The 23359-nt window shown below is 30.2% G+C and overlaps 2 protein-coding genes across 3 annotated transcripts; both read right to left on the bottom strand.

The window, feature by feature from the left end:
• Nucleotides 1–516: 516 nt before the first annotated feature.
• On the bottom strand, nt 517–1895 carry LOC129907414 (pancreatic triacylglycerol lipase). The gene is made up of 6 exons (XM_055983615.1): nt 1850–1895; nt 1614–1782; nt 1342–1553; nt 1064–1279; nt 810–1010; nt 517–743 (listed from the first exon to the last, which is right to left on the bottom strand). The coding sequence occupies exons 1-6, from the start codon at nt 1893–1895 to the stop codon at nt 517–519; spliced, it is 1071 nt and encodes a 356-aa protein (XP_055839590.1).
• A 2320-nt stretch (nt 1896–4215) lies between these two features.
• LOC129905118 (annulin) lies at nt 4216–23235 on the bottom strand. Of its 2 annotated transcripts, XM_055980506.1 has the most exons (5): nt 23183–23235; nt 21691–21938; nt 5036–6750; nt 4744–4977; nt 4216–4681 (listed from the first exon to the last, which is right to left on the bottom strand). In XM_055980506.1, the coding sequence occupies exons 2-5, from the start codon at nt 21830–21832 to the stop codon at nt 4460–4462; spliced, it is 2313 nt and encodes a 770-aa protein (XP_055836481.1). In that variant the 5' UTR covers nt 21833–21938; nt 23183–23235; the 3' UTR covers nt 4216–4459. The 2 variants fall into 2 exon arrangements, with proteins under 2 accessions (XP_055836481.1, XP_055836482.1); XM_055980507.1 differs by lacking the exons at nt 21691–21938; nt 23183–23235 and adding an exon at nt 12536–13169.
• Nucleotides 23236–23359: the final 124 nt, after the last annotated feature.

Raw genomic sequence — 23359 nt, 5'->3', positions numbered from 1 at the left:
CAATATTTCGTGTGTTTTCCTTTTGTTGCTAAAATGCCTTTATTCTTTCGGGAACTCTGTTTTTTTTTCTAAATGAGTTGTTGTTCCGTGTTTGTATTGATTCAGCCACTCAATTTGTGAAAATTTTCATCGGTCATAATCATGTGGCCACCTACTGTATATAATGAATAGTATGCGAATAGAACTCCCATACAGATTACCCTCCAAAATTCAGCCGTGCGAGTAAAGTGTACTCTTTTTTCGGACCGGTACTTATTCCTCTTTTTGCCAATCGTGCAACTCTAAATTGTTCAAAGAGACTCTTGTCGAATTTCTCGTAGCACTCGCTTAACTCAAAAACTTGTGGTTCAAACTTATGATCATTATCGTTATCAAAATAAGCAGGAATTGCTTTAATAAAATACAATATGAAAAGATACCAAGTAATTTTGAGAAAAAAAAACTACACAAGTTTTAAATATTGCACTTAAATTGTCTACATTTTATATGTTTATATATTTTTACTATAAATTAAATTTAAATATCCCAAATATCCCCCAATGCAAAATCTCGCATTGCATTAGTTTTAAGATAATAAATTCCACGAGCTTCACGAGGGACTCTATCTCCCATAAGTATACTATCTCCCGTACAATTGTTATTTTTAATAGCATCAATTGTTGAACAGGGTTTAGCGAAAAATCCTTTTTCGGTGTTAATGGACTCTGCAAAGTACTCATAAGATCGACCATGACTGCATCCAGCTGTATGAATTATTATTTATTTTAAGATCTCTTGATCACTCAAAGCGAAAGAATTAGCACACTTACTTATAACTTGAAACAGTTGACCACAACCCGGTTGAGGAGGATCACCACCATTAGGATAGAAATCAACAAAACCAATTGGTTCTTTATAACCAAGAACTCCGGCACAACTATGAATAACATCAACGAATTCTGCATCTGTACGATCCAAATGATGTTCCGGGCCAATGCAGTTCTCAAAAGCAGGACGTGCAGGATCAAGTCCTTGAAGCAGATTTAAAGAAAATATTGTATAAAGAATGAAAAACTTAACCAACCTGTGATTCTGCCAACTCTGTGACGAGAATATGATCCAGCATAGCCCATTATATGAGCTCCGAGACTATGGCCAAGTAAATGAATCCTACTTGGATCCGCATCTTTTTCTTCCACTAATAAATTTATTAGCTTTGCTATAGCTCTTCCAACTTGTACAGTGTATCTTGCTGGTTCCAAATAATAAATACTATCAGCTTGATCCCTCCAGTTAATAGCTGATGATTGAGAAAACAATTCAAAAGAAGAATCTTGAGCTGTTTCAAAGCTTTTAACCTACCAAAGATATTGTAGCTCCCTTTTCGCCTGTATCCGTTCTTTATAGATTGAATAGAATTACTTTGTGAGCTTGATTTCCATCCGTGTACCAGAATCTTAGTTTCTAGCTCAGGATTGAATTTCTTAGCCATTTCCGTCCAGCTATCTCGTTTTCGTCGAATAAAGGTTTCAGTGGCTACCCAAAATTGTCCAATTATCGGTTTATCTTCTTCACTTTAAGTGTAAGACGAGAATCTTATGAAATAAGTTGAAGAAAAACCTTTTCTTAAGTACCTTGGATAAAGTTCAAATGTAACGGTTTTGCTTGAATCAGTATTTCGACTTGGCATGGGAGGCTCGACTAAATATGCGATTTCTGGAACTCCATCTCCATTTGGCATATAAATCCAGTCTGTGCCATAATTTTCTTCGGTAAGCTCGATGTCTTGAGAAAATACAGATCCTAAAAAAAAGCAAGACGTAATCTTCTTGACGAAATATCGATTCAAACTTTCTAGGAATTAACATACCACCGATTAGAAAGATTAACCAATAAAAATCGATACAGAACACCATTTTAAAATAACACCCGAGCTGTGTCTTTTCTAAACTGAGTCTAAGAAAGGAATTTAAATTTCTAACCAATTTATATATTTCTACTTTCAGTTTCAAGAACTTTTCCTTATCAAACCCCAAAACTACCCCTCAAAGCTTTTGAGCTATTTGAACCTTCTTAGACTGTTATTCTCTCTATAATGATACAACTTTTAGTACTGGAAAGGCCTTGTACATTTTCGACATGTCAACCTCATTTTAATTGCCCTTAACTAAAGTTTGTGATTTTGTCAGACTTTATCGTAGTTTCTTTTCAAGCAGACAATTAAATCGGTTGTATGGTGAGTGATATTGGCGTAGGTACATTAGAATTCTTAATTTATTTTCGCCCATGCACGCGCTTATCAGAGCTAAGCAATTAATTAAGGAGGGCTATGTGCAAACGGTTGCAGATAGAAGTTTGAATTATTTAAGCTTGAGACTATACAAATCGTTTTATTGCTGCACCATTGAATTCTATATCTGAAAGGGTGTATGTTGGAATAGTAAGTTTAAATAAGATACTGAACCATATTTATGTATAGTATAGTCAAATTTTGAACCCAGATCTTAAACTGGAGACTAAAATTATTACCAGCTTTAGACAAACAGAATTGTTTAAGAATTGCGAATGGGTTAAAATGTCTATAAATAAGATATCTAGGTCCCGGCTTTTCATAGGAACGACAAAGTTCTTTGTATATACATGTGGAGTACCTAACTATAAGCTTAGAAAAGAAAATCATTGCATAAAAACTCTTACACTTTATGTATTTTTTTGATTAAATCAAGTAGGTAATAAGGAAGAAATATTTAAATCTACATTAAAATGTAACAAATTGGGATCAGAGATCATTGCGATGGTCACCACAATTGCATACTATCTCGAATACTCTGTAAACGTTGGCAAAAGATTTTTTTCATTTCCCAATTAAAATATTTTCTTTAACGATTGCATTTTTATGGGATGCAAACGATTTTTCCATTAGCAAAAATATTTAATTAGAATTATAATGGCTTGTTTTTAATACAACGTTAAATTTTGTATGTTTCATAATTCATAATTTTTTTTTGCCTACAATAAGTTAGGTATATTTAATTCTTTGGAGTCATCGACTTAGTACGTGTCAATATTTCAGCTTTTAAAATTAGAGAAACAAAGGGGAATGGTTGCTTTGGACGTATGGTTGTCATAAATGAAATTTATATCAAATGAAATAAATATATCTCAGGACAAACTTTTACTATGAATTTTTTGATGTATTGCATTAAGAATGTATGATATTATTGTAATATTATTTGTTTTATTGAATCTTCCAATCCGTGAAAGAAAAATTGCAATATTCATTTATATATAAAATATAATACATTGTCTTTTTCCTTGAGTCTGAAGAACTCAATCTTGGAAATCAACTCATAAAATTAGCTTTAAAACAACTATTTCTAATCAACAACTGAAAAAAAGTAATAAAAAAGACTCAATATATGTATCGAGTCTAATTAACCTCTTGACTAAGTTTAAAATGCGTTAAATAACTAAGTAACATTTTCATGTTAAAGGACATTGTAATTGTATAAAGTCCGTATATTCAGAAAAAAAAAACACAATAATAAAAATAATTTATATGTATTTATTTGTATTACCTTAAATAAAAATATCGCCAATTACAATTCAATTTCGTCTACATCACCCACAGCTGTTCGTTCGTTGAAGACGCATATTTTCTCCCCATTCTGCTGCCTTGTTTTGTATTGCTTTTATTTTTTCTAAATGCAACTATAATACTTACAGTGTTTTCTCTTCAAAAATTTTTTTTTTTAAATCAAGATTACGTACTTTTTTTTCCAAAAACCTAAACTTTGAACTGTAATCAGCAGCCTCTTCCGCCTTAGATATACCGACATAAAACTTCACAGCTTTATAATAATATAGATAAGTGGAACAAATTCAGCGGGTGGCCCGACCGAATATGGAGAAAATTGTTTTTTTGGTTCACCCTAATCTATTTGTAGTATTAAAAGTTGGTCACTGTGGTGTATGCGTAACATTTTTTTTTTTTAAATTTCAATATAAGGGTTTTTTATACCTACTGAATTTGAAGGGTAAATTATGTACTTAGTAAAAAAGCTTTAAATTTCACTACAAACTGCAGGAAATCAATACAGTTGCCTTATTACAGAGCGAGTAGAAAAGAAAAACAAAAGCCTTTCCAGGCAAAATTTTACCTTTTACCTACAATTTTTTGTTCTCTCTGCAGAGTACTAATTCTTGGGGAAGTTATTGTAAAAAAAAAAACGAGTCTTTAAACATTTAATTTTTTATATTTCTAAACAAAAATCAATAAAATTGTTAATCTTACAAAATTGGCAAGCATTTTAAGTAACAAATTCTATAACTAACTTTGATAATACTTAAAATTAGTTTCTCCTTTTATCAGCTGGGATAATATACAATAGTTAAAAAAAAAATAATTTATATAAAAAAACGCTTATCAATATATTAATTCATTGTCAATTTAAAGCACAAAAAAAAAACTTAAAATTGTTCATGGAATCACATCTGTTCTTCGAACTATTTCTTCCGTTCTCGCTCCATTACCATTCATTAATATATCTTCTGGTCTAGGTTCAATTTCAAAATGCAAATAACCATCCACATCGTCTAGCTCTTTCGAATTAAATTTAGCTATTAAGGTTCCTCTTCCAGAATATGGTGGAGTAAATTTGAATGTCGACGCTGCTGTTCCTCCAACTGGTATTTCAGCAATCTAAAAACAAATTTCAAACCATATAGTTTTGAACAACTATAAAGGAATTTTTTTTTATTTACCTTGAATCTTAAAGATTTATCAATTCCTGGTCCCTCAATATAGAACATTCCCTTCTTCAATGGAATAGGCAGAGGATTGGTCAATCGAACAATAACATCCACTGCTTCTTTGGCTATAACTTTACCCTGGAATGTGAACTTAATATCTGGCTTACGTACACGAAAATCGTCCTGAGCAAAGTATTCCCATTCGGTTCCCTTAACTAATCCTGAGCAGGAAATATTGAAAGCAGCCTGTAAACAACAAAAAGTTTTAAAAATCTGAATTTAAGGAAAAACCAATAAAAATTACTTCTGGAAGAAGTTTTCCATAATATTCATCAAAGTTAACTTCCATTCTGACAAACTCCGACGTGTCAGGCTTAAGTTCCACCTCAAAACCAATAGATTTTACTTCGGCATTATTGATTCCTGTATAAAGTACTGTATCAGCATTAAGGTGACCCGCAGCAACGTGTTCCTTTTCCTTCGATTTATTCGTAATCTTTACAACAACTGTGAAGTTTTCTCCTATTTTTATGTCATCCTTAAGCTGCATGTCGAATTCTACATCATTGAAACTATCATTCAAATAGTACCGACTAAATGCATGACGAGATTGTTTCAAGGCCTTCACCATAGTATTGCGTTCCTCCTCGGTTTTTTCTTCAAACTTATACGTACTGGTGATGTCTTCCCGAGTCCATTTTCCCACAGCCTTCGTACTGATTAACTGACCAATTGAAAGAGTGTCTTTTCGGATCAATTTAATGGGTTGGAAAGGTCCATTGTAACGCCAATAGACCTTATCAGCGTTAACTTCTGAAAACAAAAATCCACAATCATAGGGTCTTAAAATTTCTCCCTGTTTAACAGCTGCCACTGAAGCTGGTCCACATCTATACATGTCATCAGAGGATTCCTGGGGAGTGGCATCAACAGCTTGCCAGCCTCCATACGAACCAGCACCTAAATCAGGACGTTCCATCCAAACTTCGTTCCACACGTGATAATTCCAAATAGAGTCCGATGTTTCTTCTTCCATTTTTCTATTGTTTTGATCAATGAAAATATCTACCGTCAAAGAGCCTTGAGTATCATGAGCAGATGAGTAGTTCGTAACAATACGCGATGGAATACCCAATGAACGGGCTATTGTTGTTAGAACTCCTGAGAAATTCCAACATTGTGCAAATTTGACTGGTTTTTGAGTTTTATAGAATTGTTGAAGTATTTCCACTGATCCAATCCATTTGGTTGGAGCAGTACCGCCTGAGAAATCTTCCGTCCAATTGCCCAGCATGACTCCATCATCATCGACCGAATTTACAGCAGCTGATAGAGCTCTTGCTACCCGAACGGGATCTCCTCGATGTGCAGCTGGAACTTTTCCAACTGTTCCAATCAGTTTTATCGAACATTCCAAAATGTACCGTTCGAATTGACCGATCTTCCAGACTGATGGTCGCATTCGATTGTAAGAACCTCTCCAAATAAGAGTTGTATCATTCAAAAGGTACTCTTTCCGTTCATCTCGGTTATCCAAGAAGACTTGATCATCTCGACAATAAGGATTGAATAGGATATAAATTGGAGTCTGAATAGCATGTGATCGGGATGATCCTCCAATGAGTTTAGTATCGATGTCTAATTTCCATTGTGTTACTGGGCATGTAACAGCGGGCTTGATGAGAACTGACATGTTATTTCCATTGACATAATCAATTACAACACCCCATTCAAACATATCTCCCAGAGTCTTATTATCTTTCGAAGGTGCAATGCCAATTAGCGTTCCATGTCCAGGACTAGGTTTTTTATCATCGAAAACCGTAAACATAAAACTAATGGCATCTTTATTTTCATCATAAGGACGATTAAGTGATATATTTAGTCGAAATGGTTCTCCTCGACGAACAATCAAATATTCATGGGATGAGACATACCGATTTGTATGATGGTCATTTGAATTTTGATCGAAACACATGTCGACATTAAGTACACCCAAGACATCTTCACCGGGCGTATCTATAAATAAAATTATCGATAAATGATTAATAATAGTATTTTTTATTAAATGAGTCAATATCAATCACAAAAGCGCTGTAATTTTTATCAATCAACAGGCTGCTTGCATTTGCATAAACAGCAAAAATTGTAACAAACGTTTTGTTTTAATATGCAAATTGAAACGGACAAAAGTGATATATTGTTATTAAAACATCATTGAGGGAATTTTAAAGTAGGCAGAGGTACAAGTACACTATTGGCAATGATTGGCTGGGGGTGATCTCATAGTGTTACAATTGAAATTGATTGTTAATTTTCGAACTCAAATATTTCGAAGATTTTTTTTCTCTATTCAATAAAGATTCCTATATGGTAGTGGTTATTTGTTATTTTCCAAATCAATATGTACCTACAAATGTTTTCTCTTGTACACAAGATGAATGCATATTTTTGGTTTTAACGTAAACAAATAAATTTATGAAAAAAAATCAAGAGGTGTGGAATCCACAATTTTAAAATATTTTGTTTACTTAAATATTGAAATTTTGCGATGAGTATGCTATATCTATATATTCATTCCTAATTTTCATTATAAATGACCCTTTGATTACAAAGCTTGTACGTAAACATCCAATTATACATTGAAAGGAAATTACTAGATGTTATAGGTCAACAAAAGGGGTTAATGTTCCTATCAATAATAAATATAATGAAAAGTTATAAGTCTCAAGAACCACCATTGTAGGTGTGATGTTATTCCTTATTTCTTGAGGATGTGAACTTGATGGGAACCAAAGACTCCGAGGCGACCAAACTCTTGTACATTAAGGTGGAGCGTCAATGTATGAAGAATTTTAAAATTTATTTATTCGTAATGGGATAGCAACGAAAGAGTAACTTGTAACTGAAATGTGCAAATTACTTTGAATCGCCCGCCGCACCGGCAAAAATTTTCTTTAGACCAAGGAGTTTTAAGACATTTTTTTATGAAATATTTGCTCATTTTTTCTTTCGATGTAGGTAGGTATTTCGCAAAATCGAACTAGAGATAAAAATTGGACATGAAGATAATGGAAAATGCGAAAAAAGTATGAAGTGGTTTGCTTCAAAATTGGTATTTAAGCGTGATTTCTTAGGAAATTGAATTTTTTGTGGGACCAAAATTATTGCCATGTACAATGTACCTACATAAACAAAATGAAAAAGTTTTTTTTTTCAATTTTTTATAGTAGGTACTAGGTGTTTTCTTTTTTAAATAACTTTTAAATCATTTTTAACTTTACATTTCTTATAAAGTTAAAGATGAAATTAAATCCAAATTATTCTATTATGAATGCTATAAGAAGCTTCAAAAAGCTCTGAGAAACTTTTACCATGCTATTTGTACCAAAAAAAAAATGAAAAATAACGATAGTTACCAATTATATTTTATCAATTTAAAAAAAACAAAAACATTAATTTTTCTTTATTTCACTGCGATTTTTATATATAAAATCATATGCAATTTTTGAATTGAAATCTATCTTCTGATGATTTTGATTGTGAGAAAATCTTAACCAATTTATGTTAGTAAAAAATTTTAAAAGTTGTTTTAAAACGTATCTATTAATTGATTTATTTCTGTTTAGAAAAAGAGCATTTAACATGTCTTAAAATAAAAGAAAACATAATTAGTGAATGATATAAATTTAAATTTTGGGCTAAATGATCTTTCACAAGTTAATGCAATTAATAAAACACTAGTTCATTATATGCCCAATGTTTCTAACGAATTAGTGTATAATGACTGAATTGGTTAATTTTTTTTTTTTTTCTAAAAAGGAAGTATTTCTTTTTCAAAACTTTTTTGTTAGATCTTTGCTATATAATTACTTTTAAATATCATACCAATTTTATATTCCTGGTCTCAATTATTAAAAATTCATATAAAGAGTAAATAATATTACTTGAAAATTTATTAGATATGAACTTTTTCTTTCAACATTTTGTGGATTTCAAAAATAAAAAAAATTTGTTGGCTTTTTGCTCGTAGCTTATGCACAATAAACGAACAATAAGTTAATAAACAATTTATGCGTTTTTTTAAATTTTCGAGAATTTCTCATCGTTGGCGGGAAAACTTTAGCTGTATAACTTCTGCTTAACACGAATCTGAAGTTTAAACCAGAGACCAGAAATAACAGTCAACCTTTATTTTCAATTGGTTTCTCTCTGAGAGTAACCACATTACTTTAAATAGTTTCGGTTAAAATTTGAGATTTATTTTTAAAAATCAAAAATAAAGGTTATGAATTGAGATTAATTTTTTATTTTATTAAATATCTCTCAATGATTGAGATTTTTACAAAAAAAATAAATGGAAAAGGTCAACCTTTAACCGTTTTCGCTGAAAATAAATCAAAAATGGTGAATTAAAAGGAAAATTTAGAATATTATGTCCAAAATGTCTTTATTTTGCAAAAATAAATATGAAAAGGATGTTTTTTTTTTAGTTTACGTATTAAGTTCAACTAATAAAATACTCTCAAAGTTCTTTGACCCAAGGTTGTATCTCTTTTCGCTTTAAATAAAATGTCAAGATGAAAATGTCGTTTCCACGGTTATTTGAGTCGCTGGGACGACAAGCACAACCAATGCAATTTCGAGTATTTCAGGAGACCGATATTCTAATTGATACATTTGCAGATGAGATTTATTTTTTTCTCCCACCGATAAATCCCACTGGTTGACCCAAACATAAAAAAATACAAAATAAAGGTTTCTCTCAGACCTTGACCAAAATTTTTCTTTTTTAAAATAAAGGCTATATTATGACCTTTATTGAAAATAGCAACAAATAAGATTTATTAAAGAACTTTTCAAAAGGTTGAGATTTATTTCTGATCTTTGGTTTAAACACATCAACATTTCCCCTTAAAAACAACTTTCGTTACAATAATTTTTTTACTTGACAAAAATGTATACCAATTCCTTTTAATGAAAAACCGTTGACTGACATTTTTTTGCCAACATAAACAAATAGTGATGTCATTTTTAACAGAACAAACAAAAACATTGGAGAAATATTAATTAGATACGTATTTTTTAAAATTTATCATCTCATCACAAAAAAATATCGAATACAAAATTAATTGCACATTTCCTTTACTTAGTTCTTTTTGGCATTTTTCCCATTTGGATTATTAAGTTTTTTTCTTGACACTAAGGTCTTCAATTGGAATATAATCATCAAAAGAATGATAGCATAATTTTGAGATATACTCCCACAATGAATTTTCAAATATTGTTTTCTTATGTTAGAAACGCGCAACTAGAAATACAAAGTTTAAAAACAATAGATCTGTCATATAAATGTTCATTTAGCTCAAGAAAAATACGATCATGTTTATGTATGTACTTCTAAGTTTGATCAGAATGAATGTGCCAATTTCAACTTCGTGAGTAGTAAATTCTTAAGGGGATTTTTATTATTTTAGGGATTATAAAAGATTTATTTTTCTATATTGATGGTAAAAAAATACACAATCTGAAAAAATATAACAAATCAAGTTTAACAGGTGCAACTGTTGGTCTTGCAAAATGTGGAAACATTTTTAAAAATAACTACTAATAGAATAAATGTTAAAACAATATAAAGCAGTAAAAAAGTAATTTAAATATCTAACAGTATAAAATGCAAATTAAAAGAAAGAAATCATATTTTCGGGGTTTTAATTTTTTTCAAATGTTAATTTATTTGTATTAACAATATTTTTTAAATAACTATACCAGTCTTTGAAGACTTTTACTTTTTTCAAGCCATACAGTTCGTCATTGAATTAATTAAATTTTTGGTGGGTTTATTGAAATGGCTTAAGTTCTTACTTAATATTAGTTAGTAATCGTGAATCCTTAGGTTTTTCAAATTTCCATAGCTCTGACTAACGCGACTTTAAGAATTTATGAAGAAAACAATTACTATAATTTTTTAATTGGAAAATTTAAAGAAATTCCGCTATTCCCAAAAATTATTGTTCATAACATTTTTCGCAGAATTGTTCTTAACCCTGATTTTTCAATCATCAGTAAGACTATCAAACGCATAATATCAATAAAGATGGAAGGTGGAATGTACTCAATAAAGAACTGAAAATTTGGTAAGGCCAATCATTTGAGATATCTGGAAATATTAGTTATTTGTTATAAATTTAATCAAAATTTAATCTTCCAACAATTCTAGATCCATAACCTTGAACAAACCTCGCTTTGAATAATCGATTTGATTCAGTTCTTAATATTTTAAGGGTGCTGGGTAAAATTCTTTCGTGATTCTTTCGTCATGATTTGCCTGATTCTTGAGCTGACCACAGAATCAACTGTTTTTTGTCGAATTGCTACAAAAAATTGTCTTTTAAAGCTGGAGTCACCGGTGGGTAATAAATTTTATTTGTTTGTTTATCGTTCGTAAACTTCTCCATTGCGAAACGGTCTTTAATGAAAATTTTTACATTTACAGATTTGTCACCAACTAAAGGGTGTGTTCAAAGTTTTCAGGTCCCAGAAGGTAAACTTTTTACAAAAGTTTAACACTGTGAAGTCCAATAAACAACTCGGGGGGAGGCTTATCAAATTTTGAAGGTTTGACATATCGGCATTAAAAAATGCAATAAATTCCTGAAAATCTGAATTTAGGGACACAAAAAGTTTTCTGGGACAAAAAAATTTTGTTGGAACTTTAGCTTTTGCATACATTCTAGCTCCATCGATTTTAAAGATTTTTTTAAAGAACACATTTAGACCTTTTTAACAATTGACAAAATATAAAGTTTGGATAAGAAACGGCTAACGTGAGTTAGATGCAATCAATTAAATCTGTAGCTCTACAAAGTGATAGAATTGCTAAAATAGCATTTCTAGTTGAAATGCTATACAAAAGCGTTGATCATTGTAAATAACATTAAGATCATCTTTGCTAATATTGAATTACAATTTAAACACCAGATCAATGAGTCTTACAGTTGTGCACTTGCAAATAAAACGATCCCACACTGTGGCATAACCAAATGACACTTTTACCAACAAAATGTTATTTTTTGCGATAACCTTGAAATTCTATCTGACCCTAATCTCTATGCATGAAATTGGGAATTATAAAAAAAAAGTAAAATTATCAAACAAATTACTGTCGTTAGATCTAAAAATAATAATTTATTCAACTGTGAATATTTATTAAATTATTCCAAAAACCAGGTATAGAATCTTTCCAAATGAAACAATAGACAAAACTTGCTCAGACATTAAATATACCTGCTTTGAAATATTCGTGAAATAACAATCCTTTTCAAGCCCAACCCTTCATCCCAAATCAAAATAATAGATCATAGAGAACATACTCTTCAACATAACAAAAAATCATCGCCATAAAAATCACTTTATGGTGAGTAAGATTCACTTTCGGTTTCAAGGTAAAATTATGTTGCGCATACGCCCTACGTCACATCCAAAACAAAAATCAAAAATCCGACAAAAAAAAGTATAAACAATAATAATGAAAACTGGTTCGCAGTGGATGGATGATGTGTATTTATTGCCAAAAATGTGACAAGCACCTTGATAAAGAGGATTAATTTATTTGTTAAAACTTGTAGTTTCCTCAATTTTATTATTATGTCATTTACGGAAATATCGCCCACTTTGCCGGGTTGTCGTTCAGTGGACCATGTTTAGAGTGGTTATTTAAATATGTGATTAAATGCAAGCAAGTTAAGGCAGTCAATCAATATGTTCAGAAAAAAAAAATAACAAGTAATAAATTGATAATTACAATTAGGAGCATGCCATCGGTGTATGAAAGGTCTTGGCGCTGGGCGCCATCTATTTGCCCAGGCGGGTATATAATCGGCAAACCAGTAAGATCCCATATTCTATAAATTCTTTCAGATAGTTTCCGAAAGATGATATCACAAATTTAAAAAAAAATAGCACAAAATCACAGAATCTACGGCAAAATTATTCAAAATTATTTCTTTTAATAGTTTTTTTTTTTTTGCTAAAAAAACTTATATCTTTTAAAACAAATATTTGTTTTTGTTCTTCTCACAACTTAAAGATTCAAATTAAAAAATAAAATACAAAATATCGAAGAGCACTGCTGGCTCTTTGGGGCACTAGCACTATACCGCGGACAAACAAAGACTGACTAAAATTATTGTATATCTGATCGAACTGAGATGAAATTATATTTTTTTCAGTAAAATATTATTCTTTTTTTCTCCAGTTGAGATTCGAGGAACGCGCAGATAGTTTAACATTTAAATGATCGATTAGATGCTTTTACTCATATGCACTGAAATCAGCGTAATGAATGAAAATAGTTAAAAGTAATAAATAATTTAAAAATGATCTTCCCGCACTATTAGATACTTTCGTTCACTAATCGTCAGCAGCACAACGGCAACAACCCTTTTTGAATAGTTTAAACGTGCATTTGATCGAGAAAGTGTCATTTGCCAATTTCAAGGGTAACCTATTGCATTGTGAATTAGTGGGGGTACATAAACAATCTACATACACGGATTCATTCATTGCGGCGCGCGTGGTTGGTTTTGTAAAGCATGAGATCATTACTGATTGTGGGTCTGCATAGAGCAGGCGTCTATTGATTTCCGGATTAGAGCGCCAGACAGTGCCGAATTTAATGATTAAAATTACCTAGCTGGTGGTTAGTGAATCATAATGCATTGGGGATGTTCAAATTAGGTCTTGTGAATAAGAAAAGGTAGTAACTAACAATAGTTAGTCATGTCTAGTAAAAAGGTAGACAGTTTAGTATGGACTTTGTTCATGCAATGCAGGAAGCACGTCATAGAAACAGAAAAGTCGTGAGTATTTTTTTTTTTTAATCAGGAGAATAAATAAATAAATACTAGAAATTACTAATTTTGAATATATAAAACCACAATTTTTACAAGCGATGTGTTTTCCAAATTTGTGGAGGCGAAAAATTTAATTTCTAAGCCCATTCTGAATTCAAACAATATCAAGTTAGACTTTTCTTTTATTTTAATGTTCCTATCTCTAGTCACTCCTGGACCGCATACTACATAAAAATAACACATAATTATCTCAAAAATATTCTTTTTGTCATAATGAGATAGAAAAAAGAAAGACACTGTAATGTCTGTAATTGATATAATTTTTTTCGACACCATTCTGATTATGTTAAGTCTTTTTAGATCAAATATTGTCTTAAAAAATCAATACAACATATTCCACATTTATCCTACATTAATTGTTTATTATGAGCCATTCAAGTTTAAAATTAGAAAACAAAAAAGTACACATACGCCACAGTGACCGAATGCGATAATATAGTTAGTCTAGTCACCTAAGACAAAAAAAAATCAGATAAGGATGTTATAAGGCTTGATACCAAAGAATAAAACCTGTCGCAGCTTCGCAAGACCTGTGCTACCCACATGGTGCGTATAAAAAACAGCGAATTGTTCGAAGTTATATAAACCAATTAATTTTTGAAAAGTGGATTTTTTTGAAGAAATCACTAGGCATCAAAAACAGCAATAATTCATATTGTGAATGTATTTTTCATTGATTTTTATAAAAATTATGACATATTGCCGTTCGAAGCTCATATTGTGAAGGTATTTTTCATTAGCATCGTAAAATGTACTTCAACTTATATGGTAAAAAATTAACAAATCATGATTAAGTCGTGTCAGTTGATTTTAATAAAAATACTACTTTCTTTCATCAAGTTATTTGAAGAGTATATCTTGAGTTAAATATCTTAAGTTCTATTAATTGCATCGCTAAATTGAAGTCCTCCGTCTTAGGAAAAATGGAAGAGTTCTTATTCGAATGTGAAATAGTGTTAATTTAGCCTAGCTGTTTAACCTCCCAAAAACCATATACATAAGTATTGTCAAAATTTTGAATTCGATATCACTATACATTTACATTGTTGTAAAACTGCGTCCATAACTTACATTTTGTTTATAACTCCTCTTATAAAATTTGCTGTACATTTTTGATCTAAAAATGTAACAATCCGAAAAAAATTGCTTTTGAAAATTTTGTAATTCATTTATATTCCTCAGAACTTAGACAAAAGAAAATTTTTTGAAACAGGACCAGTCGCTTGAATTAAAAGCAAAAGAAAAATATGGGAAATAAATGTATACACAATTGAAATAATCATGCCTATTATCCCCAAAATCCAAATTATTAATCACTGATCTCTCATATTTTTTAGGTCGTTGCCATATCTGAATTTCTAGTAAACGACCGATTTCAACAAAAATTGTTGAACAAAAATTATTTAGTACCCTTAATAGCTGTGTTTTTTTTTTTTGGCATTACTATCCGTATCCACAGTTGGCTTTTACATGCATTACAAAAACAACACGCCGCTGCCTATAGTAATAGAAGCTAAGTCAAGCTGCGGATAGAATTTTGATGAAGTGTATAAGTTTTAATTTTCCTCTGTCTTGGTGAGTGCATATGAATTTTTGTTCTGTGTTGGGAAATCCTACTGCGAAAAGCTTTGCCAAAAAAACACGCCTAATGTTAAAGTTAAGAAAAATTTTCAAAACAATTATTTTTAGATTTAAGAAAAATTGAATTAAAAAAAAAAAATCGAAAACGGACTAGTTAATTTTTTTAAACCTGTTTTTTTATTTCAAATAACATATTCTGGGTGATTCAAGAGGAATGAGTTAATTTTTTCATAAAACAGCTTTGTTTAAAAACAAGATAAATGAAGAAGTTTTTAGCTTCACAAACAAGTATAGCACGTTATTGTAGGTATAACCGATAGTTTTTTTTCCAAATTAAGTCAATTTTTTTAAAAGAAAATTTCTCATTCTGGCTAAACAGGGGATAATAAGCCCCCCCCTCTTCCGATTTTTTCTTTTCTCCAATTCAGAGATGTTTATGGACTTGATCTTTCACTATTAAATAAAATCTGTTTGCTCAAAATTTGTTGCATTATTTTAAGCTCCATTAAGTTTTTTTTTCTGAAAATAAAATGGCGCCCAACAGATAAACTTAATTTTTTTAAACAAAAACCCAATTTTGATTTTAAGTGCTATGACACCCATAATCCGGCACTGAAATCAGCAACTATTTTTGCACTTCAATCGACCCGGCTGCTGTCGGTCAATCACTTAATCAGTGATCTGCTGCAACATTTCAATTGACATTAACATCCCTCATTGAGTCATGAGTAATGAATGTGTAGTAAGAAAAACGGAAGAAGATGAGACCTCTCTGTTTTATGATTCAAACCTATTTCGGAAAGTACACACTACACAGTTTTAAACTGAAGAGTCTTTATTCATCAATTATGATGTCATAAGTAAATCACTGGCGCTTAAGTAGGGTGTTGTAATTTTTTTTTTTTTTCAAGAAAATGCGTACAAGGAGAATACGGAGTGATGTGATATGAATGATTAATAAAAAAGGGAACCTAAAATAGATTTATGTATGTTCATGAAGTGTTTTTTTTTAATTTGAATTTATCTAACACGGTAAAGTAGATTAATGGGTGAAATGGTATCTTATTGCGTTGTTGGTGGTTGTAAAGTATTTTATAGCTAAATGCTAGATAAAATCCAAAGTGTTTTTTTTTTACCAAGAATTCAAATTGGCAAAGAATTTTCATTTAGATGAAAACAACAAACTATTTCACATTTTTTAATCTTTTAATAACTAATGTCGTATTACGATATACAAACAAATGTTTGTGTTTTAATCAACGATCGCATCAAATCTCTTCCCACCATAAACTTAAGGCATTTCCAGAAATGGAACATAGATTTTGCTTTCAAAACAACAAATACACATCAATATTTATGTGGGTGTTGCAGTGGGAAGAATGCATCTATTTTATTTAGTTAAAAATATATCATGGAGTGTTTTGAATTTTTTATGGAATAGAACTTTTGTTTACTTTGTCTATAAGCTTTACCTATTTCATCTTTTTATTTATCTTATTTATTATCTGTTAATAATTACAAATCAATCCAATGGATGTCAATAAATCTGACAGAATTGTTCAAGTGTTTGATATTTTTCGATATTTGAACACTCGCTTAAATGTTATGCAAAAAATTATTCCACAATTTTATGACAGACATAACCAGGATGGCCTGTCTGTCATACAAAAAAATGTGCAATAAAAATCATGAGAAATTGTTAAAATTTCCTTTTAAAAATTATTTGTAACACATCGATTGCGTTTAAACGCATTCCAGAAAATTTGTATTCCATATTACTCAAAACCGATCACTCCAAGTTATGTATAGGAACATAGTAATTGAATTGACATTGAAGTTTAAACTCAAAGCTTATGATTACACTGGTCAACAAAATTAAACTTTTTTTTTGTTACAGAAACCAAGGTATACTTTTCTATAGGATTTTGGTGTGCTGATCTCAAATCCGAAGTCAAAAAAATTCTATCACATCACGTTTTTGAGAAAATCCCGTTAAAAAATCGAAAACGCCGCTTTTTACCAGTTTTCGAGATTATTTCTTAGCTTTTGGTTATTTGTTTTAAATAAATTTGTAACGGTTTCTAATAGAACTAAATCTTGTCTTTCTAAATCCGTTTAAATCTTTTAAAAATCTCTTATCTTCTTTGAGAAATCTGAAATTGAAATCAACGTGTTTGGTATATCTCATATTTATTTGCTTTTAATAGTAAATCTCGAAATGTTCTTTGGCAATCGCCTTCAAATTTTGACACAACGTTTTATTTACATTCCAGTAAGTTCTTATTTTGTTTTTAACAAGAAAAAAAATTATATTTTTCTCACTAGTAATTATTTAGTATAAGTATCTGACACGGTCACGCTTTGATGTATCTCACTGCGATTCACCACCTTTGAAAATATAAAAACTTGCAAGATTCTAAATGGAACGTTGTGTCAAAATTTGAAGGCAATTGGCAAAGAACATTTCGAGATTTACTATTAAAAGCAAATAAATATGAGATATACCAAACACGTTGATTTCAATTTCAGATTTCTCAAAGAAGATAAAAGATTTTTAAAAGATTTAAACGGATTTAGAAAGACAAGATTTAGTTCTATTAGAAACCGTTACAAATTTATTTAAAACAAATAACCAAAAGCTAAGAAATAATCTCGAAAACTGGTAAAAAAGCGGCATTTTCGATTTTCTAACGGGATTATCTCAAAAACGTGATGTGGTAGAATTGTTCTGACTTCGGATTCGAGCTCAGCACCCAAAAAACCTATAGAAAAGTATATCTTGGTGTCTGTAACAAAAACCTTGTTGACCAGTGTTATTGAAACTCTCAACAATCATTGTGCAAATTGGAATATCTACATACAGACGTTCGTTACGGCAAAACGATCATAATGCAATTTATTAAGTCATTATGAGGTGTGTAGTGTGTTTTTGTTGTGAGGTGTAACGAGCTTGTCAATATAAGATAATATGACGTTTGCAGAATTTTTAATTATGATAGAGTTGTTATTGTTAATTTATAATGATCTTACATGTAGTTTTAGAGATCTTCAAGGATCAATTTTTCTTATAATTTAGTCTAGCCATTTATATAGAATCTATAGTACTCTCATAGCAATCAAAAAGCGCCCGCAAAACAGTAAGCTAACGAACGAACAAAAAATCGGTAAAATTTAAAACAGAAACATTTGAATTGTATAGAAAATTTTATCAAACGTCATAGTTAAGGTTTAAACTGTTATGGAAAGACGTTTACATTTTATTACGCCATGAGAAAGCTATTTAAAGTTTTTAAGAAATTAAGCTAAAACTTAAAAAATAAAATGAAATTTGTTTTTAAGATTACAAAAACATCTCTCTAGGAACGGATCATTGATCCGTTATCAAGTTTTAAAGTTATTAAAAAAGAAAAAATAAACAATTCGTTGAAATGGGTTTCATTGTTTATGAGAAAGTCAGCCATGAAAAGAACGGTTCTATCGAAGATACCGTTAATAACGGTCCCAATTTTCATCAAAAGTAGGAACATGGAACATACTCGTACAGGTATTTTTTTTATTCAAAATCGCTTAAGTTGTTTTTGAAAAAAGTCTTCCATTTTGTCATATCGTCGCGCTTCTGCGTGAACCACGTATTTACACAGAAAATTTTGTTCTTAAAAGAAATATAAATTTTTCTTGAAATTAAAAATATGAATTGAACAAAAGGAAATCAAGCTATGTTTAAGACATATTGATTGAGTTTTTTCTAAGCTTAAACCCTTTTATCTATTCTTTCTGTAAGTTTTAGAGCAATGTTTAAGAGAAAAAACAAATCTTTCAAGCAGAAACGGGACGATATGGTACTTTTAATTTTGCTCCTAAACAAAATTTAAATTCTTTTTTCAAATTGAAGTAAATCACTTGAGTGGTTTAATCTGAAGCTCAAGATAGAGATAGACAGAATTTACAGAACTCTAAACTTGCGCTTTAGTAGGTTCCTATATCGCAAGTAAAACCAAAAACGTTGTATATTATAGAATTACTTTGAGCATTTATTGACGAAATATGTACTAAACAGGCAATACTGTAAGATCTGAAAACCGCATTTAGCTCATTGCTGTTTTTAGTTTATTATTTATCAAATTATGTTTTCTTAGCAGGTGTGATAAACTATTAATTTATTCACCAACTATTGCAGTTTAAAATTTTTTACACAAATAATATAGGTATGCCCAAACGACAATGTACTACTTTTGTCCATATAAAGCTATTAAGTAATTTTATTTAGGTGAATTGTGTAGATATGCGATGGGTGACGCTATGAATACCTAAACGTTTTCACTTTTTAATCAGAAATTCGCGCAATTACTAGTAGAGAGTTTGTCATGCATACTTCTATAAAACCTTTTTGTTCAAATATGGTTATTCGCCGGTCTTAATTTTAAACTACACAATCTTAAATTTAAGATCGTCTTTCATTTTTTTTTATTTATTCGCATAATAAACATTCAGGATGCATCTCTCTACTAAGCTAGTTTTTATTTATTACTAATCTTCAAAAACGTGACATGGGTGGAGCTGTATCTAATTTAATGTGTCGTGGTGACATTAAAAAACAAAAATAAAATGATCATAGTTTTTTTTTCGTTAATTAATTTTAAATAAATTAAAAAAAATGCAAATTCAAAGCTGATAATGTTTTTTCCTAATTTAACAATCTACATTTTGTTGAAACAGAATATAAATACCTAAATAAAAAAAATTAAATTAATTTTCTATAGAACGTGCTTTTGGGCAGCAAAATCTATTTATCATACTTGAGCTGAATACATTTCGAATTTAATATTCAAATTTGGCGTTTGAACGAACTGCATCGTTAAAATGTATATGTATTAAAAAAAAAATGCATGACTGAGGCGTATTAGGCGAATGTATGGACTAGTATAACAAAACAAATACATAGTGTAGGACGCACTTTTTTTTAAGATTCACACAAGGACTTAATAAGGGTATTAGGGTGTATTAAGTTGCACTAAATGAACATATATATTATGAACTAAGTAAAATTCCAAAATTTCAATAAAGAAGTTTTCCCATATAAAAACGACCAACCTTAAGGGTATTCATGGAACATGCGTATACATTACCACATCGCAAAATGGAAAAGTTTACATGGTTTACGCTCATTAATTCAACTTGCTTAAATGTGGTAAATTCTTTTTATTTTGAGAAAAACCGGTGTGGTAAATCTCATTCAAAATATCTGGCCAAAATTATAAAATCAAGAGACATAATTTTATCAAAGCAGACCACCTGACTAATGTTCTGAATTTTTAGGTGCTCTTATTTTTGTTCAGAACTCAATATCTAACGTTTATGACATATGACCAATCAAAATCTTTTAAAATTCAGAACTTAAGTTCAGGTCGTCTAAACGTTAAAAATCTTCTTAACTACGGCATTTAGATGGTAAATTTAACCACACAATTCTGTGCAGTTTTTCCATAAAAAATTTTGACAGCTCATTTAACACATTAACCATTTCACCCCGTTTACCACATTTAAGAGGGTTCAAGAAAGCTCCTAATAATTTTTTTGAGAAACAGAAAGTGGATACCCAGGTGAGAAATCCAAACTAGGGAATGTTATTCCAACTACATATTAACCTTCCCCCATTCATAACGATTTGTTTCGAAATATCAAGGAAATGATTAAATTCTCTTTAACATACATAAAGCTAAAATATAAAAGTACATAACTGGCCTGGTATTTTTCTGGATGTCAAATGCACAGCGAACACCTTTTATGAGCTTTATTTTCTCAGTTGCAGAGAACCTCAAAAATTATTTATTATTTATTATTATCATTTTAATTCAATTAGAAAGTTACTATATAAATTATAGAGAGCCCATTAGCTTTAATTTTTTGTTGCAGTAAAAAAAAAATGTATCAGTTTTCAAAGCTTTAACTTAAAGGGTCACTGTGACGTATGTGGAACATTTTTTTTGACAAATTTCAGCTGGTTATAGAAATTTGTACAAATGATGAAACTAGTAGATCTTTTTGGCGCATTCTTTAAAAATTTCAATATACACTTGAATATACGAAAGGGTGGTGAGTGGGAATTCTATTTACATACATAATCGATAACCGCTTTAGGCGTAACACTCTAAAGAGTAGCGAAATAGAAAAAATTTGTTCTCTCCAGTTGATTCTAACTAAGTAAAAAAAATAATTTTGTACCAATATCAGCACATAATCATAAAGTACCACCATTGTTCTTAATTACACAGATTATACGAGCAGAAATAGTTGATCGTAATTGATTAGCCATTGAGTAGGTATATTGATTTGAGTAAAAACTGCACTATCATATTAATAGCAAAAACACACATCTTTATGAGTGAAGCTAATTATTTAATTATATCTTAAAATAGAGAGATAATGAATTTTTAACCATTAGAAAATAATAATTAATTCTTACCAACAAAATTGCGTTCAAGATTCTGTGAGGTCACACTCACACGTTCTAATGGAACTTCGGGTTGATGCTTAAGTGACCATGATTTCCTCTGACAGCAGATCGAAGGAAGCTTCTCTGGAGCACACGATAACTTATTTCCCATTATCTAAATTTATCCTTTAAATTATGTAGCTTTTCGCAAGACTCACAAAATTGTTTACATTCTTACAAATAAAGTAACATCTATTTGTATTCTCACCACTTATAACCTAATCAAAAATTAAAACCGCGCACAAATATGTTTATATTTATCTATGGAGAACTGGTTATTATGTACCTACAACACTTTGAAGAGCCAGCTGTTTACCAACAAAAACTTTTCATACAACGATATGTAAACAACAATTTATTTATTTTAAAACATTGCGTCATATTAACATGACCATTGAATATTTAAATTTATCGGCAACTTTTTACTTTGAAATCTCATTATTTGTATACAACCTAAGCGTCAAAGATTGTAACATTACATTGGGTCAACAGGTCTTTATCAACTTGTTTAAGATACTAAAAAGATAAACCCTTAAATTAAGGGTGCAAACAAGTCTCGGGTTAGAACAACTTTAAAATCAGTCAACCATTCGAATTAACGGTACGTAACTGACTAAATAATATATCGAGTATCGGTTGTCATCAACTCTGTTTAATGTAAAAAGATAAGTGAGGAGACAAGTAGCAGCCAATAATGGTGAACCAAGATTTCATTAAGAATGTGGTTTGAATAATTTGAACAAGTTCATTCTATGATATGCCCTTTAGAACTCAATTTAAAAAAATCATGTAAAATGGTTAAAAACCGATCAATTGAGATATGGCATATTAAATGTATTTTGGACCAGATATGTATACGAATCTACGCATATTTGAATTCTGAATTATGGACATTTATTTGTTGGCCTATCAATTAACTCGAGGTGAGAAGTTGGTGATATATGTATGTATGTATGTATCTTTAATTTGTTTTAATCGAAAGCGTTTTAAAAGTGAAATTATTCATTGTCATTTGTGTCAGGGAACTGGAAATATTGAAAGGATTTACTCCTAAATTAATATATAGATAGGTAATAGGTTTGAAAAAAGCATTTCAAATTAAAATAAAAGCTCGACAATATGCTTAAGTTTTCCAAACTTGTAAAGGTAACAGTAACAGATTCATGAAACAAATCATAATTTGTTTCATGTTTTTAATTATTTTTCACAATCACAAACCGCGCACAATATAAGAAGCATTGATAATGAGAAGGAATTAGGTAACATTTTAGATAAATTTCATGTTTTCCAGCGGGTAAAGGGATACGACTTTAGTTTTGACGTTACATGCCTTTCATTTAGTGTGATTAGTTTAGAAGTTATCTTTATGCCTTTTTTCTCAATCTATCTCATTTTCATACAAAAAGTTATAACCGAAAACTTTAAACGAAAATTACTCAAAACTTAAAATTTGTCACTTAACCTTTTCTCATTCTCGACGCTTCAAATTTGAAACCGTCAACAATCTATCACACGGCGAACTTGCTGGAATAAGAAGTAATCTTTAGAGTTTTTGAATAATTTCTGTTGATATCTCATCATTATCTTATTTAATTTTTTATAAAGTAAATCATATTTTTGTATTGACAATTGAAAGATA

The sequence above is a fragment of the Episyrphus balteatus genome, chromosome 1 (genome assembly GCF_945859705.1).
Source record: "Episyrphus balteatus chromosome 1, idEpiBalt1.1, whole genome shotgun sequence".
NCBI lineage: Eukaryota > Metazoa > Arthropoda > Insecta > Diptera > Syrphidae > Episyrphus > Episyrphus balteatus.
The sequence above is the reverse complement of the archived record's forward strand: the minus strand, read 5'-3'. Positions and strand labels throughout refer to the sequence as shown.